We start from the raw sequence: 18,312 nt of genomic DNA, 5'->3' as shown, positions 1-18,312 counted from the left end.
CTGCTCTTTGGAGGGAAAAGTACATTCTTTTTTTTTCTTCAAGTATAATTCAACATACATCCATACATCCAGACACACACAGACACACTGTCCTCCTGTCACCACAAGACAAGCGCATCCAGAGCGAATTTGTGAATCACCATTATCTTGGCTCGGACTACTGAAATGTCTCTTTTTCTTTAGGTCAGCTCTAAATATACATCTACTCATCATAATTACACGTGAGAATTCTTTATTTCTCCCTTGTGATTTATTTACATAATCATAAAAAAAAAAATTAATAGCTTGAATTTGCATACTGACATTTGAAGGCCCATCTGTAGCTATGAGTGTCCCAGCACTAGTTTTGGATAATACTATTGCTAAGTCCTCTGAAAAGCAGCATACTCATTTTTCTCCACCCCACTCCCCACCCCCCCCTTTTTTGTTTTGTTTTGTTTTGAAGAAATGCTGCCTAGAATATCCTGGTTTATGGCTTACTCCTTATTTTATTATTTGGATTGCAGTTGACTTCCTTCAGGAGCAGTTCACAGTCAGACAGTGCTTCTTCTGGCAAATACTTTATTATCTGCTCAAGTGTCTTGTGATACATTATCTTCTCCTCTTCCAGGGACTGAATTGTAGTCTTCATTTTGTTCTCTCTAGTTAAGAGAGTCTCCAGGCTGGATTCCAGACTCTGAATTTTAGCATGAGCAACCTGTAAAAAATAACATTATCTTTATAATGAAATTGAGACATTCTGAATAACCTTTTTGTATTATGATATGCTATATATTAAGAAAAGAACTTAATTATATAGATGTTTGTAAAAGGCAAATGATACAAGGAATGCCTACTGTGTTATCATATACAGAATCTCCTTATAGTGACCAGATCAATCTGAAGGATTTCTGAAAGCTTTACAAGTGATTTGAGACATGCAAGTTGTAGCAAGCGAGGGACAGTTGAGAGCAACAAGGAACTGAAATTGCATAGAGAAAAAAGAAATCATCAGCTAGGGCAGTACTAGAAGAGACAACTTGTCTGACAGTGATGGAGCAATGGGAATCCTGTGTAGTAAGCTGAATTAGCAGAATGGGGATGCTAGAGAGAAAGGAAACCCTATGTCCCCTAATCTCCAATAGAAGACCTACAGCTTCCTCTGGGGAAGGAAAAAAAAAAAACCCACAACAACAACAAACAAACAACAAAAAACCCAACAACAACAAAACAAAACACTGACTAGTAGAGAATAACTCTGGACCTAAGCAGTAGCAAATATCTCTCTGCAGGAGGTGGGGGAATGAATAGAATAGAATAGAATAGATTAGAATAGAATAGAATAGACCAGACCAGGTTGGAAGAGACCTTCAAGATCATTGCGTCCAACCCATCATCCAACACCATCTAATCAACTAAACCATGGCACCAAGCACTCCAAGTCTCCTCCTGAACACCTCCAGTGATGATGACTCCACCACCTCCCTAGGCAGCACATTCCAATGGGCAATCACTCTCTCTATGAAGAATTTCTTCCTAACATCTAGTCTAAACCTCCCCTGGCGCAGCTTGAGACTGTGTCCTCTTGTTGTGGTGCTGGTTCCCTGGGAGAAGAGACCAACCCCCAACTGGCTACAACCTCCCTTCAGGTAGTTGTAGACAGCAATAAGGTCGCCCCGGAGACTCCTCTTCTCCAGGCTAAGCAACCCCAGCTCCCTCAGCCTCTCCTCATAGGGCTTTTGAATGTTCCTAGGAGAGAGTCCAAGCACAAAAATGAAGGAGCTGTTTAGTTGATTAGGTGGTGTTGGATGATAGGTTGGACACAATGATCTTGAAGGTCTCTTCCAACTTGGTCTATTCTATTCTATTCTATTCTGTAAAAGATTAAGTGGTTAAGGAATGAGTAAGATGCTTACAGTACAGTAAACACCCAGGTATTAGTAACAAACTAAATAAAAACAGTAAAGGAAGTGTATGAATAGCAAAAAAAAGCAGCATCAAAAGACCACAGCACAGCACCCTTAGCCCATAAATAAAAATAATGAGGATTTAATTTTTCCTTTTTTCCCCCCCGCCTCAGTTTTCAGAAGCTGAAGATGATCTCTGATCATCTCTCTGATCTCTTTCCAATATGTGTTCAGATTAACAAATATAAACAGAAATAGCCTAATGATGGAAAAAGAAGAGCTTGTCTTTCAAGAAAATGCAAGACAACACATATTGAAACCTGAAAAAAGTCTTGGCCAGCCTATGCGAGAAAGGGTGAACAGTGAAAGAGGAAGAGAAGACGTTTCTAAAGCAAAGTCCAGTGGGCCCTCAGATATATTCAAGTCTGCTAGGAAAGACCACCTTTCAAAAGTAGGACTATCACAGTATCACCAAGGTTGGAAGAGACCTCAAAGATCATCAAGTCCAACCTGTCCCCTCTTGAACACCTCCAGGGACGGTGACTCCACCACCTCCCTGGGCAGCCCATTCCAATGGCAAACGACTCTCTCAGTGAAGAACTTTCGCCTCACCTCGAGCCTAAACCTTCCCTGGTGCAGCTTGAGACTGTGTCCCCTTGTTCTGGTGCTGGTTGCCTGGGAGAAGAGACCAACTCCCTCCTGGCTATAATCCCCCTTCAGGTAGTTGTAGACAGCAATGAGATCTTCCCTGAGCCTCCTCTTCTCCAGGCTAAACAATTGCAGCTCCCTCAGCCTCTCCTCATAGGGCTTGTGCTCAAGGCCTCTCACCAGCCTCATTGCCCTTCTCTGGACACGTTCAAGAATCTCGATGTCCTTCCTAAACTGAAGGGCCCAGAACTGGACACAATACTCAAGGTGTGGCCTAACCAGTGCAGAGTACAGGGGCACAATGACTTCCCTGCTCCTGCTGGCCACACTCTAAACTTCAGCAGAAGGAAACAGAATACTGCCTAGAGTTCCTGGAGAAAGCAAGCCTATTGCACTGTGGATTATTTCTTAAAACTTTCCAATAGAGAAGCAAAGAGATGATCAGAGAAATTTTTTTTCAGCAAACTGCACTTACCTGGCCAACAGATTTTATGGCAGATAAGGACAGAGATGCTTTTAGAAAAAGAAGTCTAAATCAAGAAGCAAAAGTCAAAGAAATTACAAAGGAGTGAAAAAAAAAAAACATCTAATGGTAGTAAATCACTGTAATTAAGAGAACTGCTCAACTGCATAGCATCTTGCAGTTAGGTAACTTCTCATTTAAAAAAGACAGGTAGTCATTTACCTGTAGCTTCTCCAACAAATCCATATTTTGTCTCTTCAGATTGCTGTTTGCCCTCTCCAGCTTCTCCAGGGGTTCACCTTCATCACAGGGATTCACATTTTCCTGCAGTTCATCCTGAAGAACGTGATATTCAACTTCATAGGCATGGAGCTGTTTTGAAATATCCATCTCAAACACCTGCCATAAGAGGACAAACTGTTTTTTTAACTGCAACAGAAAGCACTTATTTAACATGAATGTTTGGCTAAAACACAACTTTCTTTGATTAACTTCATGGTTTTTCCTGTTCATCTCAAAAAAATATTTTAAGGGGCAGCCTACACTAAGAGCATCTTAGCATCCAGAGTTCTTATTGAAGCCATAATAAATCACTGACTTCAGAATAGGCTGCATCATCACTTCTACCATTACCAAATATCATCATTCACTATGAGATGTATCAGCAGAAAAACCTTAATTTTTCCAAGAATTTGATAAAATGACCAAGTTGTATCATTTTTTGTTAAGGAATATTATTAAGTTCAAGAAGAAATTATGAAATTCAAGTTTCACCAGCTCATGATAGGTACAGGACCACACAATAAAGAAGAATAATCCAGAAGTCATCAGATCTCCACCTTCAAAACTGTTATCTCTTGACTCCAAGTGCCCACTTACAGACATTTATAACAACAGCCTTCATGATTGCAGTTTCCCTGAGCACTGCCTCTGTGTGAAGACACTCCATTTTCTTAATGAGTTGCTTTGGTGACAAAGCATCGTGAAGACTATGGACCTGAGCATCTAACAGTGATGGGATCATAATGACACTTATCTGTTTCCATGTTTAGTCACATAGCCTCTCAGCTTCTGAAAGTTAACAGAGTGTTTTGACTAGGGAGGGGAGGATATCTGCACTCGCTTTAATTCTGTTCCTTGTTCTAGAGGTCACAAACATTGTCATCAACAGAAGACACACACAGATCGCCAAACCAAACAAGCTCTGCATTACGTTCACTGCTCTTCAAGTAATTCAAATGAGGCAAAACTTTAAATTATATATGGTGTTGAAGCTTGCCAAGAGCTATTTTTCTTCTATGTAGCTATTTGGTCACTTCTTCATCTGTGTATTACAGTCCTGCATAATGCCTATTTTTCTGTTGTTCTCCGCTGTAGAGGACAGTCCTGAGAATTACAGCACAGAAAACAGCCAAATGACTCCACCTGCAGCCAGCTCAGGCAGAAGCAACACCATATAGGCAGTCTACACGAGTTCAGATCCAGAATACTCAGCATGAGACTACAGGACAGGCAAGCCAGCAATCCTCCTCTTGGAGAGGAGCCACATCCTCCTCCACTCAAGCATTCTTCACTCAATGAGACCTAGCTTTGCACAAAGCCACTTCTACCATGCTCACCACAACACAACTGCTCTGCAGCCCACAGGACAGAGGTTTGATTTCTGATAGTATCAAAAATATTGAACTGGCATGACTGTCAGAATCAGAGTTGTGAAGATTGACATTAAAGTGCCTGACAAGTTTAGCATGGCAGTCACAACCACTGCAATGAGGAAATGAAGATTTATGTACGATCTAAAAAGGAGTTGTTAACTGACAGCACTTGAAGCATTCAAATATTAACCAAGCCATAGGAATGAATCACTGTTAACTGCACTCCTGCATAAGGAGATGGCTTTCTAGAGCTACGGTGATATCTCGCAACTGCCACCTAAAGGGGGAAAACTGCTTGCAGGTTCACAGTTAAGGTAGCAGACTGAGATTTATTTTCAATTTGTATCTTCTGTTCAGGGGAAAACAATGTAAAGGGATGAAGATCCCTGCCACTGACACTATTCCACAAGAAGCCTTTCCTCTATCAGCATCAGTAATGTGTTGTTTCTCTTCCATTCTTGCCCTTTGCCATGAAGTTGCAATGACACTGATGAAATAACACTACTCCTTACTCCCTTTCCCCTACCCAAGAAAGGCAGGGATCCATTCTGAAGAGCTTTTACCTCTAGCACCAAGCACCTGCCAAATATGTTCCATCCAAGGGTAGGGGTGAGGCACCTTAACAGTGATCCTCAGGCAGACAGAAGTCACTCCCACAACAGAACAGCAAGAACACTTGACCTTGATTTTAATTACAGATCATGAAAACAGCGGCCTTGCCAACTTCCTGACTTGCAGGACTTTGAGTTGGAGGTCTCAGAAAAGTTCCTAGAGGGGAACCTGGACCTGTGCAGCCAAAATTTCAAAGGATCAGGAGAAAAAGTTGCTGTGATGCTGCCTCTTCCCACAACAGCAAGTGATTCCTGTCAACAAATGGTTGGACTGCTCACCCACTAGCAGGGAGCAACAGCTGGATTTTGGGTTGGAAAAGTAGGCTACTTTTACCCTTCTGATGGTGATACAAAATTTGTAAGCAGTCATGTTTTTCCAATAGCAGGGGCACAAAAGAACCTTTGTACAAAACCTTGAGGTAGCAACTAAATTCTTACTAAAACTGCAGTTCAAACCCCATTGAAATTAGCTCATATCCTATTTCTAGGCAAGTTACTAGGATGATGACTCCCCAGCATTTCAAATAAAAAGGAACACAGTGAGAAGGCTTTTACACACAGCTTAACATGTGATTCTTTTAAAGTAAACTAAATGGGGGGGAGGAAAAAACCAAAGAGAAAAATCAACCTTACCTGAGTAATAATTTTTTCCATTTGAGGCTGAGTCATATCTGGAATAGTGGTTTTAAGAAAATCAACAATGTTCTCAAAACTTTCACATCCCATTATAGAAGTTTCTTGACTGCTAAGCAGGCTCAGTGCTACTTTAAATATGACTTCTGTTCCTTGAAGAAAAATAATATCTAAAAAAGAAAATCATGATAGTATCTTGAAAATGAGAGCGGAAGTCATTGGGTACATATTTGAGATAGATAGATATATATATCTGACATATTTGGGATGTTTTTCTTTTTAATCAATCATACTGTAGATGTATTCAGTTTAGAATGCAACATGAGGTTACAGCATATAAAAGCATTTTCTATCACCTTGCAGATGTGAGAGATCATTAAAGAAAATACTGCCTGTAACTGCTACCTGCAATAAGAATTCCATGGCTGTAGACTACAGACTGTTAACGAACTGCTAACTTTTTAAGTGTCTCTGCCACTGAAAAGCAATTGTGAAGCAGATCACAACACAACATGCTGCTGTTTTACTGCTTGCTACAGGCAGAAACTAGTCCTTAAGAAATGATCACACAGATTCCACAACCAATCATATTATTTTCAAAATCCACAGTATTGCTCACATTGGCTTTAATTTAAGCCCTAAACCCCTACTTCAAGGTATAATTATGTGGATGTGAGGAGAAATTACAGGCTCTGCATCAGACAGGAGACACTGCATAGAAACTGGAAACTGGATCACAGTAACCAGAAACTTGGTAGCAGTGGTAGACTTGCAGTTACTGAGATGAACACAGCACATAAGCCGCTCAAATAAGCCTCCTGGGCTGCTCACTCCGTGACACCAAGAGCAGGGCTACACAACTGAACAAGCTCACCTCTGACTGTGATACTGAGAGGTCATCCCTAGCCCTATTCCAGTATCACAGAGTAGTACCTGGACACTGGTGAGGCAACCACCTCACTCATACACCGCTCCTGAAAGTTTCTCTGCTCAAGTGAGAATGTACATTCAAACAGCATAAATGGGCAGACATTGACCATCTGTTTCTGGTATATGACAATGGCCCATGAGACACTGATGATGCACAAATGCATTAGGAAGAAAAGCAACATAGTGACTTCTGAGTTTTAAAATGGGAACATGACTTGCACAGCTCATTTACAGAGATAAACACTGACCCTTCCTACCCTTAAAAAATTTATTTTCCAAATTCAAAGGAGAAAAAAAAAATAAAAGAAGAGGAGAACACTTTTGCCTTGAAAAACAGAAGGAAAAAAACCCAAAGTCCTCGAGTGTCTCAGAATTCAGTAATCCCACTAGGAAAGCGATGCACTAACCACACAAACACCTGCGGTGGTTCAGGCTGGGTGCCCCCCTGCTGCGGCCACATAAGACACACCCCTGGTGTCCCGAGGGTCCAGCCCAGTGGGTGGACACAGGAAGCTGCCTATTTCATCTCATAATGTCCTGCTCCCTATAAGTCTATCTGCATAGTCCTACACTTCCTCTTTCTTCCCTTACCGCTCCTATGGAGATGGTCCCTGTCTGGTAATGGAGGCAAAGTCTACTCGAGGCCTCTTGGGGCCTGGCTAGGCCTAATGCCTGGAGGAGAAGGGGGAAGGACAATCTCAGATCTGGCCAGCTGAGATTAGCCTAACAGTGGAGGGGGGAGGGGGGGGAAGAAAGAGCCCTGGGGTTTTTGGGTGTACCCTCAGGTGGGGAGAGGGAATTGTTGGGATGCTTCTGGATATGCTTTGGGATCTCCTTTTGCCACTGTGCTTGTGGTTCTCTGTAAAACATTTACTGCTTTTCTATTTAAACTTTCCACCACTTCTGCAATCTGTTTGTCTGAGTCTCATTTCTTTTTTCCTGCCTGTGGTGGGAGGGAAGGAAGGCTCGGCCTTACAACCCACTACAGTACCACTGAAAAATAGATACAACAAACATTTGTTCATGCAAAGAGCAGTCAGAAGTTGTTTGCTGTAAAAGGAAAGAAACTCTACAATGAAGAAATCGCTAGGTGAAAACATTGTAAATGCAACAAGGCACAATCAATTCTGTGTATTATCTGAAGAGAAGCATACCATGAAAAAGCTATTTAAATGAAGTAAGGGGCATACTAAGACTAGGAAGTTGTTCAACATATATTATATATATAGGAATACCTGAAACAGCCTTTAAGTTCAAGTTTAATTGAATTTTGATTAGAAAGCACTTTAGAATAAGTTATTCAGAAACACTTTCTTGAAAGCCAGTGCATTCTTGTTTTTTGTTTGGTTGCAAATTCAAGAACTTTTCTGTAGACATAAACTATATGCTTCACGCATAAAACACATTTGCAACAATAAACTTCATTTGCAACAAGAAATTTCATAAGTTTCTTGGCTAATAACAGCAGACATACTCAACTGCTCCAGTCTGATGTTTCAAAGAATACATTTCGATTTTCCCCTTTGAAAAGGAGCTGACATCCCTCCATGAAGAGCATTGCTGCTTGCCACCCACAATAGTCACTGCAAGTGTCCCTAGTCTGCAGAACACCATTCCCAGAGAATTTCAAAACACAATGGACAACTTTGCTCTGTTTATTATTGTAACAGAATAAACATTCTTACCAAATACTCTGGCTACAAATCCTAACGGAAACTGAGATGCGAACAGTGTAAGAAACCACGGTGCAGCATAAAGACTGGGACTGATTTCATTTTCTTCAAGATGATTATACAGGTCTCTGTGATAATCATGAAGAAGCCTTGAGAGCTGATACATCTGAATCTAAAGTGCATGAGAGGGTTGGGGGGAAAGAAAGTAAAGACAGACAAGTTCAGCTTTACTTAGTTTTTCACTTGAGGGAAATTAACTCTGATACACATATGGCACTGTAAAATGAAGCTTAAGTGCTGCCTAGGGCTCTCCAGTGCCTACACACAAACAACCCACCCCTAATAAATTAAAACCAACACAGTTGTCAGTAACAAGGAACAGTTTGAACCCAATTATGAATGACGAATCATTTCAAGATTCACAGGCTCAAGTTAAGAATATTTGACTTTATCAACAAAACAAAACTTTTTGTCTTGCAGAGTCTTGCCACAACTCTACAGCACAGAGCTGAACTATTTCAGGCTACATTTACACATTCCAATTTCCATCTCTTGAATCTCAGCCATATTTTTGCTGCATTTAAAATTCCTGTGCTACAACAGACACTTTAGACAGCCTCTGTATGCATAGAGCACCTTAGTGATGGTGGGTCACTAGAGGTATACCACATATGTATCTCCAAGCACACAACCCACATGCCAGTCGTCCAGAGAAATTTAAGATACTGATGCAAAAAAAAAAAAAAAAGACACTATACAACCTGTAAAAGCTTGCAAAACAAAGTGGATACAAGTTGCTATTTGTTCCCAAAAGTATCATTATAGCCTTGCAATTTTGGTAGTTTATATTCTACAGCAAGTTGCTCACAACTCACAGTATCACAGTATCACCAAGGTTGGAAGAGACCTCAAAGATCATCAAGTCCAACCTGTCACCACAGACCTCATGACTAGACCATGGCACCAAGTGCCACATCCAATCTCCTCTTGAACACCTCCCAGGGATGGTTACTCCACCACCTCCCTGGGCAGCCCATTCCAATGATGAATGACTCTCTCAGTGAAGAACTTTCTCCTTACCTCGAGCCTAAATTTCCCCTGGTGCAGCTTGAGACTGTGTCCCCTTGCTCTGTGCTGGTTGCTAGAGAGAAGAGACCACCCCCCTCCTGGCTACAACCACCTTTCAGGTAGTTGTAGAGGACAATGAGGTCACCCCTGAGCCTCCTCTTCTCCAGGCTAAACAATCCCAGCTCCCTCAGCCTCTCCCCAGAGGGCTTGTGCTCAAGGCCTCTCCCCAGCCTTGTTGCCCTTCTCTGGACACATTCAAGTGTCTCGGTGTCCTTCTTAAACTGAGGGGCCCAGAACTGGACACAGGACTCAAGGTGTGGCCTAACCAATGCAGAGTACAGAGGCACAATGACTTCCCTGCTCCTGCTGGCCACACTATTCCTAATGCAGGCCAGGATGCCGCTGGCCTTCCTGGCCACCTGGGTACACTGCTGGATCATGTTTAGGCAGCTGTCAAGCAGCACCCCTAGGTCCCCCTCTGTTTGGCAGCTCTCCAGCCACTCTGACCCCAGTCTGTAGCTCTGCATGGGGTTGCTGTGGCCAAAGTGCAGCACTCGGCACTTGGATTTGTTGAATGCAACTCAGAACCATGCTTGTCTCAGAAGGCAAAAGATGAGCAGCACTCATATATCTATTAGCTGTCAGGTCTAATTTTGCTATCAACAGTTCCTTAAGCCTAAGGTAGATCCATTCCTCCTTAAATAAGATAATTACTTACTGGATTTAATTACATTCCTACTTCTAGATGTCAAGATCCTTCCCTACAAAAAAAACCTGACTGCACTTGAAACTATCTGCCAGTCATCAGAGACCACAAGCAGACAGATCACTTCTCATTCAGGCAAATTAGATGAATTTGTGCATGTGTTTGTGTTCTTGCTCCAGTTGTCACAGATGCACACTTTGGGCAGTGTCAATACAAAACACATTTACACATGACATTTTAATAGCATTACACAGGTAATAAGTCAATTGGATGAGTTCATTATGAGCTAAGGATTACTCCTGTTTTTCTGGACAATTAAAAATGTAAGTCAAGTAAGTTTTCATTATCCTAAAGAAACATTCAACATTTTCCTCTCCAGGGCAGAAGATAATAGTTCATATAAGCTTACTTGTGTTTCAGTACTGTAAATGCAAAAGAAAATGCAAGTGTTCTACTCCTGTTAGAAAACAAATCAGTGGTCTAGGCTTTAATGAGATCCTCTAAGTTCTCTTCAGTAATTTAGTGTGTCTTGAGCAGACTAAACTTGTACTTTCGTCTAGAATAGGAAAACTGCCTAGAAGAAAACTGTGAAGAAAGAGAGGTCATTTCATTTAAAGGGCCAAGAATAGTACAAGTGGTAAACCTTCTCCAACTTAAAAAAGTGTTACTCTTAAAATCCTCTGACAACAGAAGTTTCAGAATAATTTAAATCAAGAAGTGAAATCCTGAACATAGGAATGCTCTCAAACCACCATGTTATCAGAAGTCTACAAATGCAGAGTAACATGGAAACACAAAGCACTTTTGAGAAAAAAAGTGATACATTTAGCACATTTTGACCTCCACTGGTTTGAAACACATATGGGAAGAGTGGGGAACGGGACAGGGAAGACTTTGAACGATGTTGTTTATGGATAGTCACTCTTAATTCAGTACAACAAACTTGTTATAGGATACTCAGAATCACAGAATGGTCCAGGCCAGAAGAGACCTCCAAAGGTCATCTAGTCCAACCTCCCCACAGACAGCAAGGACATCCCCAAGTAGACCAGGCTGCCGAGGGCTTTGTCAAGCCACATCCTGAATGCCTTCAGGGATGGGGCCTCAATCACCTCCCTGGGCAACCTGTTCAAGTGTTCCACTATCTTCATAGTAAAGACCTTGTTCCTAATATCCAATCTAAATCTGCTCACCTTCAGCTTAAAGCCATTGCCCCTTGTCCTGTCACTGCAGGCCTTTGTAAACAGCCTTTCTTCATCCTTCCTGTAGGCCCCCTTCAGGTACTGGAAGACTGCTATTAGGTCTCCCCAGAGCCTCCTCTTCTCCAGGCTGAACAACCCCAGCTCCCTCAGCCTGTCCTTGAAGCAGAGATGTTCCAGTCCCCTGATCATTCTCATGGTCTTCCTCTGGACTGGCTCTCTGAGGTTCATGTCCTTCCTCTATCAAGAGCTCCAGACCTGCACACAGTAGTCCAGGTGAGGTCTCACCAGAGCAAAGCGGCAGAATCACCTCTCTGGATCTGCTGGCAATGCTTCTTTTGATCCAGCCCTGGATGTGATTTGCCTTCTGGGCTGCAAACATACACTGCCTGCTCATGTCCAGCTTCTCATCCACTAGCACCCCTAAGTCCTTTTCCTCAGGACTGCTAACATCTCATCCCCCAGTCTGTATTGATAGTGAGGATTGTTCTGACTCAGGTGCAGAACCCTGCACTTGCTTTTGTTGAACTTCATGAGGTTCACCTGGGCCCACCTCTCCAGCTTGTCCAGGTCCCTCTGGATGATGTCCTATCCCTCTGGTGTATTGACATTAGCACACAGCTTGGTGCCATCTGCAAACTTGTTGGTGGTGCACTCAATCCCACTATGTTGATGGTAAAAATATTAAATGACACAAGTCCCAGTACAGACCCCTGAGGGACACCACTTGTCACCGCTCTCCAACTGGACTTCAAGCCATTAAGCAGCACCCTCTGGATGCAACCATCCAGCAAACTCCTTATCCACTGAACAGTCTACCCATCAAATCGATATCTCTCCAACCTGGTGAGCAGGATGCTGTGGGGGACCAACTTACACCCACAGTAAACCACTCTTCTTCATAGTTTTTAGAATAAACACATACAATTCCTTTAATTACAACCTACTCTCTTCTGGACATTTAACAAATAAGCAGCTAAAGCAATTGGTCATGAAAAGCAGACTTAAATTCCCTCTTAAGTTTATACTTATCAGTGTTTGCTACGCAGGGAGCAAAACAAACAAAAAAAAAGACTTTTTTATCTGCCTCTTCTGTTTCTCCATTATAGATTAGAGGCATTAATTCAGCAGTGGGATAACATACAGTTATTTAAATCAGTGGATTTCTCAAACATTAAACCCTGAAGTTTATACAGCTCTAAAACATCTGTTTCCTTCCTAAGCAGTCTGCTGAGGGAGCTGGGATTGTTCAGCCTGGAGAAGTGGAGGCTCAGGGGAGACCTTATTGCTCTCTACAAGTACTTGAAGGGAGGCAGTAGCCAGGAAGGGGGTTGGTCTCTTCTCCCAGGCAACCAGCACCAGAACAAGAGGACACAGTCTCAAGCTGCACCAGGGGAAGTTTAGGCTCGAGGTGAGGAGAAAGTTCTTCACTGAGAGAGTTGTTAGCCATTGGAATGGGCTGCCCAGGGAAGTGGTGGAGTCACCATCCCTGGAGGTGTTCAAGAGGGGATTGGATGTGGCAATTGAGGTCTCTTCCAACCTTGGTCATTCTGTGATTCTGTGTGATTAATCTTTAGCTGTTAAAAGACCAATATTGGAGAGCATGTGTCATTTCATAGGCAAACTGAATGATTTAAAATTCATCTGTTTCCCTTCTGTGTTGAGGGCGGTATAGAAGAGGGCAATGAGAGAAGAGGTGCAAATGATGAGGGAAGAGAGCAGCACCATGCATAAATGCCTGTGGAGTACCTTGACTGGCCACTGGGTGTCACTATTGATCTGCCTTGGCAGTCACAAGCGACAAATCTACATCCACGCTTATGGACTGAAGAAAAAATCGAATTTATTTTTAAACTTCATGTATACAGATGCAAGCACATCACTTTTACGGCACAATGGAGAGAGAGAGAGAGAGAGAGAAATTAGGGAAAGAACAGGAAGAGCAAAACAGCAAAGAAAGCAGAGTTTCTAAACAAAAGATGATGGAATGTGTCTGGATATTGTGAACTTCTGTTCGCAAACCGAGAGGCAGAGAGGTGTTCAACAGTAACATTTACATGCACAACTTCCAAAACAGCATTAGAAGCTTCATAAGGCCCTGGAGAACACAAGCAACATCTGAGAGCTCAAAACTCATTTAAAAGCCTGGTTTGCTTTAGGAGAAGGACTGACTTACCTGTAGCGACATCATGTCTGGCCTGTACTGTTTTCGGAAGCCAAGGTCATACATGAGGAATTTCAGCATTTCAAAGGCCTGTTCTTCACTCATGTGTAGAAGCAGCACTCCAGCTACAAAGCTTATACCTTGACAATAACCCACTTCTTTGTCCAGCAAAGAGTATGCTTTCAGGAGATTAAAGAGTGATAGCTGTCCTGCTCCAAGGTGAGCAGAAAAGTAAGGATGCGTAGGGAATGTCCGTCCTGAGGCAAAGAGAGTAGTTCATACTTAGTTCTTCTCCAAAAAACCCCAGATCCATCTGTCAATCAGCACTTCTCTCTTCCCATAGACCGTTTCTCCTTGCTTCCATATGCAGGCTGACTTTAGTTAGATCAATCTGTATTTATCTTATTATGGATTTTAGACTGTATCCACTGAGCTCATTTAATATTCTTGTCTGCACAGAACCTACAGAAGCAACTGCTTGATTTCTCTTTTCAGACTGATGGAGAAAAGCATAAATACAAACAGCATAACCTAAAAAATATCACCAGCTTAGAAGACACTAAGTGTCACACACGGACTGTGTCCTGATGACACAGAAAGTTCTGCTGATACAGCATCTCCAGTGACAGCTTCCATGAAGAGTAGCGCATTTCCACTCAAAAACCCAACAAGCAAAACAGAAAAAAAACTCCCAACTACAAACAGACATACCTAGATCTACAAGGATGGCATGCTGTTGAGCTGTCAGTTGTTTCAGAAGTTCTTTGTAAGAGATGTCAGGAGGCTGCTGCTTGTTTGGCAGCCTGTGTCTGACTCGGTGTTGCACAGCCAGAAACTGCCAAACTTCTCCACGACGGCATTTTGGTACACCTGCATGTCAGTGAAAAAACAAATGGGCATATTTTTAGTGCTGTAACACAAGGATTTTCTTTGTCATAATCTTGCCCTGTCATAATCTTGGTCAAGCCACTCTGGAGGAACCCTTACAAATGTTCAGCTTCCTAAGTTGGCTATTCTATATTCATCAAGCAGCTGCTCTTCAGTCCCACTAACTAAACATTAATTGCAAACTTAAGGTGATTACACTGAGCAGGACATTGGGCATCTGAAGTACAGACATCACTATTTTGCCACTTCAGAGCTGTTAGCCCTCAGCAGGAAAAGATGCAAAACTAGGCACAGAATACATTCCAGCCTATTTACAAAGGCTGAACTTAATTCACAGGTGTAAAATAGTGGTAAGTCCACCGCTTTCCATCCCTTCTTAAAGGGCTGCTCATGTCCACAGGCTTGGGGAAAGATATACAGAATATAAAATGCTCAATTAAAACCTAAAAACATTAGTGATGCATACCAAAGGAAGTACATAACCACTCACACTGAAAGACAAAATTTCTCTGAAGTCAGGCAAGCCCCTGTAAAACCATAAGCTAAATTAAAATACTGCTATTGCACTTTCACATACATCCTCCTTCAATATCTGACTCTATGAACCAGCCTTTGGAAGTCAACATAAATTATCAACTCTGCTAATACTTTCCAAGCAAATATTTATTTAATGAGAATACAAGTTAGAAAAAGTATATTCCTATTCCCAACTCTGAACTGCAATCCAAGAGCAGAAGACAGGGCAGCAAGGTAAGTAATCTGTTGGCAGTCTTCTGCAGGTCATTAACGGGAACTGCCTTATTTCTACCAGTGTCCTTTCATAGCAATTAAAACTCCCCTTCTGTACCACAGCCAGATTACACTTAAAGACTATTTTTCAGCATCTGTAACACAGACTTGAGATTCCATGCTGAAGGACCCAGCACTGCAGAATCTTGTGTCCCTCTGGCTTCCCTTCTGGCCTATGGCTAAGTCAAAGGATGATCTACTTTAAGTCAAAATCTCCAGCTTGTCACTTCAGAAAACAAAAACACTACAAGACCATATCCCAGACCCCACAAGGTGTGGTTGTTCTGACTTTCTGAAGCTTGGTAGTAATCCTGCAGGTTCTGGGCACAGTCCACATTAGATATTATGGTCCTGCCTTCTCAGTAAGTAAGTAAAATCAGAGCAGCTGAAACTCACAAGTCAGTTGGATAAGAACTACAGACCAAAAACCAGAAGGTCACAGTGTTAGCTGCAGAAGCTCCAACTTCAATCTTTGATCTAATAATACACGGGCACAAGGCACTACTTTCATGAGTATGACTATACATGCTTCTGCATTGCTGACATTCTAAGCTACAGACACAGCAGAACTTACTTTCTGCTTGGCAGTAGGAGGGGCTGCATTTACAAAAGATTATTTCATGATTTTATACTATTGGAAAAAGTGTGCTACTGGCACATTTTCTTTGGTATCAAAAGGTAATAAATAAAACTCATAAACTCAGTCTTTAGACTTCATAGTTAAAAGCCATCCCACATAAATACCTTCTTTCAAAGTGGAATGAATATCTTCCATGTCACATCGGATTTTGGCTCTGCAGTTTATTAACTTCTTATCCCAAACATTTATGACATCTTTCTGACATGTACCAACTTCATCATAGTCCAGTTTCACTTTTCTTGACTGGAGCTCGTCTCTGCTTGCTGGAGCACAGAATGCAAAGGAAGAGCACACAGAAAACCAGAAGGTTAGAAAATCACAAGAGACATCAAATATGCAAACCCAAGTTAGATGTATCTACCTGATAATCTGGCAAGGGATAAATACACCTTCCACAATGTATCAGCTAAGAGCTGAGATGGGGCCAGTCTTTTGTCATAAAATGCTGCAGGTAACAATTTACCTTCTGTTACTAGGCCATGAACATTACTAATTAATGAAGTACATGGAAGTATTTCTTGAAGCTTGGGGCAAGAAACAAAACCCACTTAACACAATCAACTTCACCACATCTGTTTTTTCCAACTGCAGAAATTCCTTTGATGATTTTTCTTCTTGTTTATATTGCACATTACAATTGTTTTAATATGGAAAGTCCCAAACCTGAATGTTTAGATTACAGATTTAGACAAGCAAGCTAGGCAAGTCTTCTGAACTGAAGTTGGTCACACTGGTTCCAGTTTTCACATGTCCCTTAAGAGAGTGATAGGCGCTCTTGGCACTGCTGCCTGGCATCATCATGCTGACTTGCAGTAAACAGAATGACTCAACACGAACCACATCCAGAAAAGCACATCTCTGCTCAAGCAAAGAACTCACGTTGCTGTAAACTTGAAAGGTTTGCTGCACAGGACTACACAGCACAAAGTATTTAGTCCAGAGGAGTCACTTTCTAAAATAAAATTCTGTTATTTCAGAATTTCATGGAGGAGCAGCTTTCATTTCCATCACCAAGAAACTGTGGGTATTTTATGATACATAATATGCATGCAGAGAAACACTCCAATTTTTCATAGACCTCATGTAAAAAATGGAAATCAAAGCCTAAATGTGTCTTAATATAAAAAGTCAAGCTTAATTATAATTGGACTGAATTGTACATTTCACAACATGACCTCTAAAAGCTGCAATCGAATTTATCTCAAATTTGTCTCCATCTGCATGCATTGCTTGCTCCTTGCAGAAGCCTCCTTCCTCTTACAGATGTAACCCCTGCCCCACCATCATCTCTAAGTGAAAGCAAGCTCTCACTCACAGTTATGTAACGTGCAAGAAAAGACAATCACTTCCTTCACCTAATCATCTCACTTTGGATACAGCCAGTAATGGATGAATCAACTGCCTGGCCCACTCCAAAAATGCAAGTGACCAATCATTTTCAAAGCTGTATGCTACACCTCTGAGGCTGTATCTGTTCCAGACTATAGGGTGTCCTGTAGAAACAACTGTTCTGCAAGCTGCAGTACACTTCCATAAAAATGGAAATGTGATCTCACCATAAGAATCTGCAGTCCTACCAGGGTAATCTTAAATGCTACCCAACTGCTGTATGATTTTATCTGAGGATGCTCACTGTCATAAGCAGTATGCAAGACTCAAGATAATGATAAAATATGTATGCAGAGGTTATCATTCACTGATGGTACTTCGGCTCTGCAGTTAGCTCTTGTGAAAGTCAACAAGAATACATAGAATACATAGAATAAACCAGGTTGGAAGAGACCTTCAAGATCATCGCGTCCAACCCATCAACCAATCCAACACCACCTAAACAACTAACCCACGGCACCAAGCACCCCATCAAGTCTTCTCCTAAAAACCTCCAGTGATGGCGACTCCACCACCTCCCCAGGCAGCCCATTCCAATGGGCAATCACTCTTTCTGTATAGAACTTTTTCCTAACATCTAGCCTGAACCTCCCCTGGCGCAGCCTGAGACTGTGTCCTCTTGTTCTGGTACTGGCCGCCTGGGAGAAGAGACCAACATCCGTCTGTCTACAACCTCCCTTCAGGTAGTTGTAGAGAGCAATAAGGTCACCCCTGAGTCTCCTCTTCTCCAGGCTAAGCAACCCCAGCTCCCTCAGCCTCTCCTCGTAGGGTTTATGTTCCAAACCCCTCACCAACTTTGTTGCTCTTCTCTGGACTCGTTCCAGCAAGTCAACATCCTTCCTAGACTGAAGCTTTCCTGTTGATAGTAGAATAGAATAGAATAGAATAGAATAGAGTAGAGTAGAGTAGAGTAGAGTAGAGTAGAGTAGAGTAGAGTAGAGTAGAGTAGAGTAGAGTAGAGTAGAGTAGA

At 41.9% G+C, this 18,312-nt stretch overlaps 1 protein-coding gene across 2 annotated transcripts in view; it reads right to left on the bottom strand.

Annotated features, from left to right (window-relative positions):
* Nucleotides 1-421: 421 nt before the first annotated feature.
* TBC1D4 (TBC1 domain family member 4) overlaps nt 422-18,312 on the bottom strand; it is a 114,959-nt gene continuing 97,068 nt past the window's right edge. For both annotated transcript variants that reach the window (XM_054163009.1, XM_054163010.1), the window contains 7 exons: nt 16,058-16,216; nt 14,348-14,506; nt 13,649-13,893; nt 8,512-8,671; nt 5,897-6,066; nt 3,220-3,396; nt 422-697 (listed from right to left, as the gene is read on the bottom strand). In XM_054163009.1, coding sequence (XP_054018984.1) covers nt 470-697; nt 3,220-3,396; nt 5,897-6,066; nt 8,512-8,671; nt 13,649-13,893; nt 14,348-14,506; nt 16,058-16,216 — 1,298 coding nt within the window. In that variant the 3' untranslated portion in view covers nt 422-469. The remainder of the gene's footprint in view (nt 698-3,219; nt 3,397-5,896; nt 6,067-8,511; nt 8,672-13,648; nt 13,894-14,347; nt 14,507-16,057; nt 16,217-18,312) is intronic.

This window comes from Dryobates pubescens, chromosome 7 (genome assembly GCF_014839835.1).
Source record: "Dryobates pubescens isolate bDryPub1 chromosome 7, bDryPub1.pri, whole genome shotgun sequence".
Taxonomy (NCBI): Eukaryota; Metazoa; Chordata; class Aves; order Piciformes; family Picidae; genus Dryobates; species Dryobates pubescens.
This window is presented reverse-complemented; position numbering and strand designations above follow the sequence as displayed.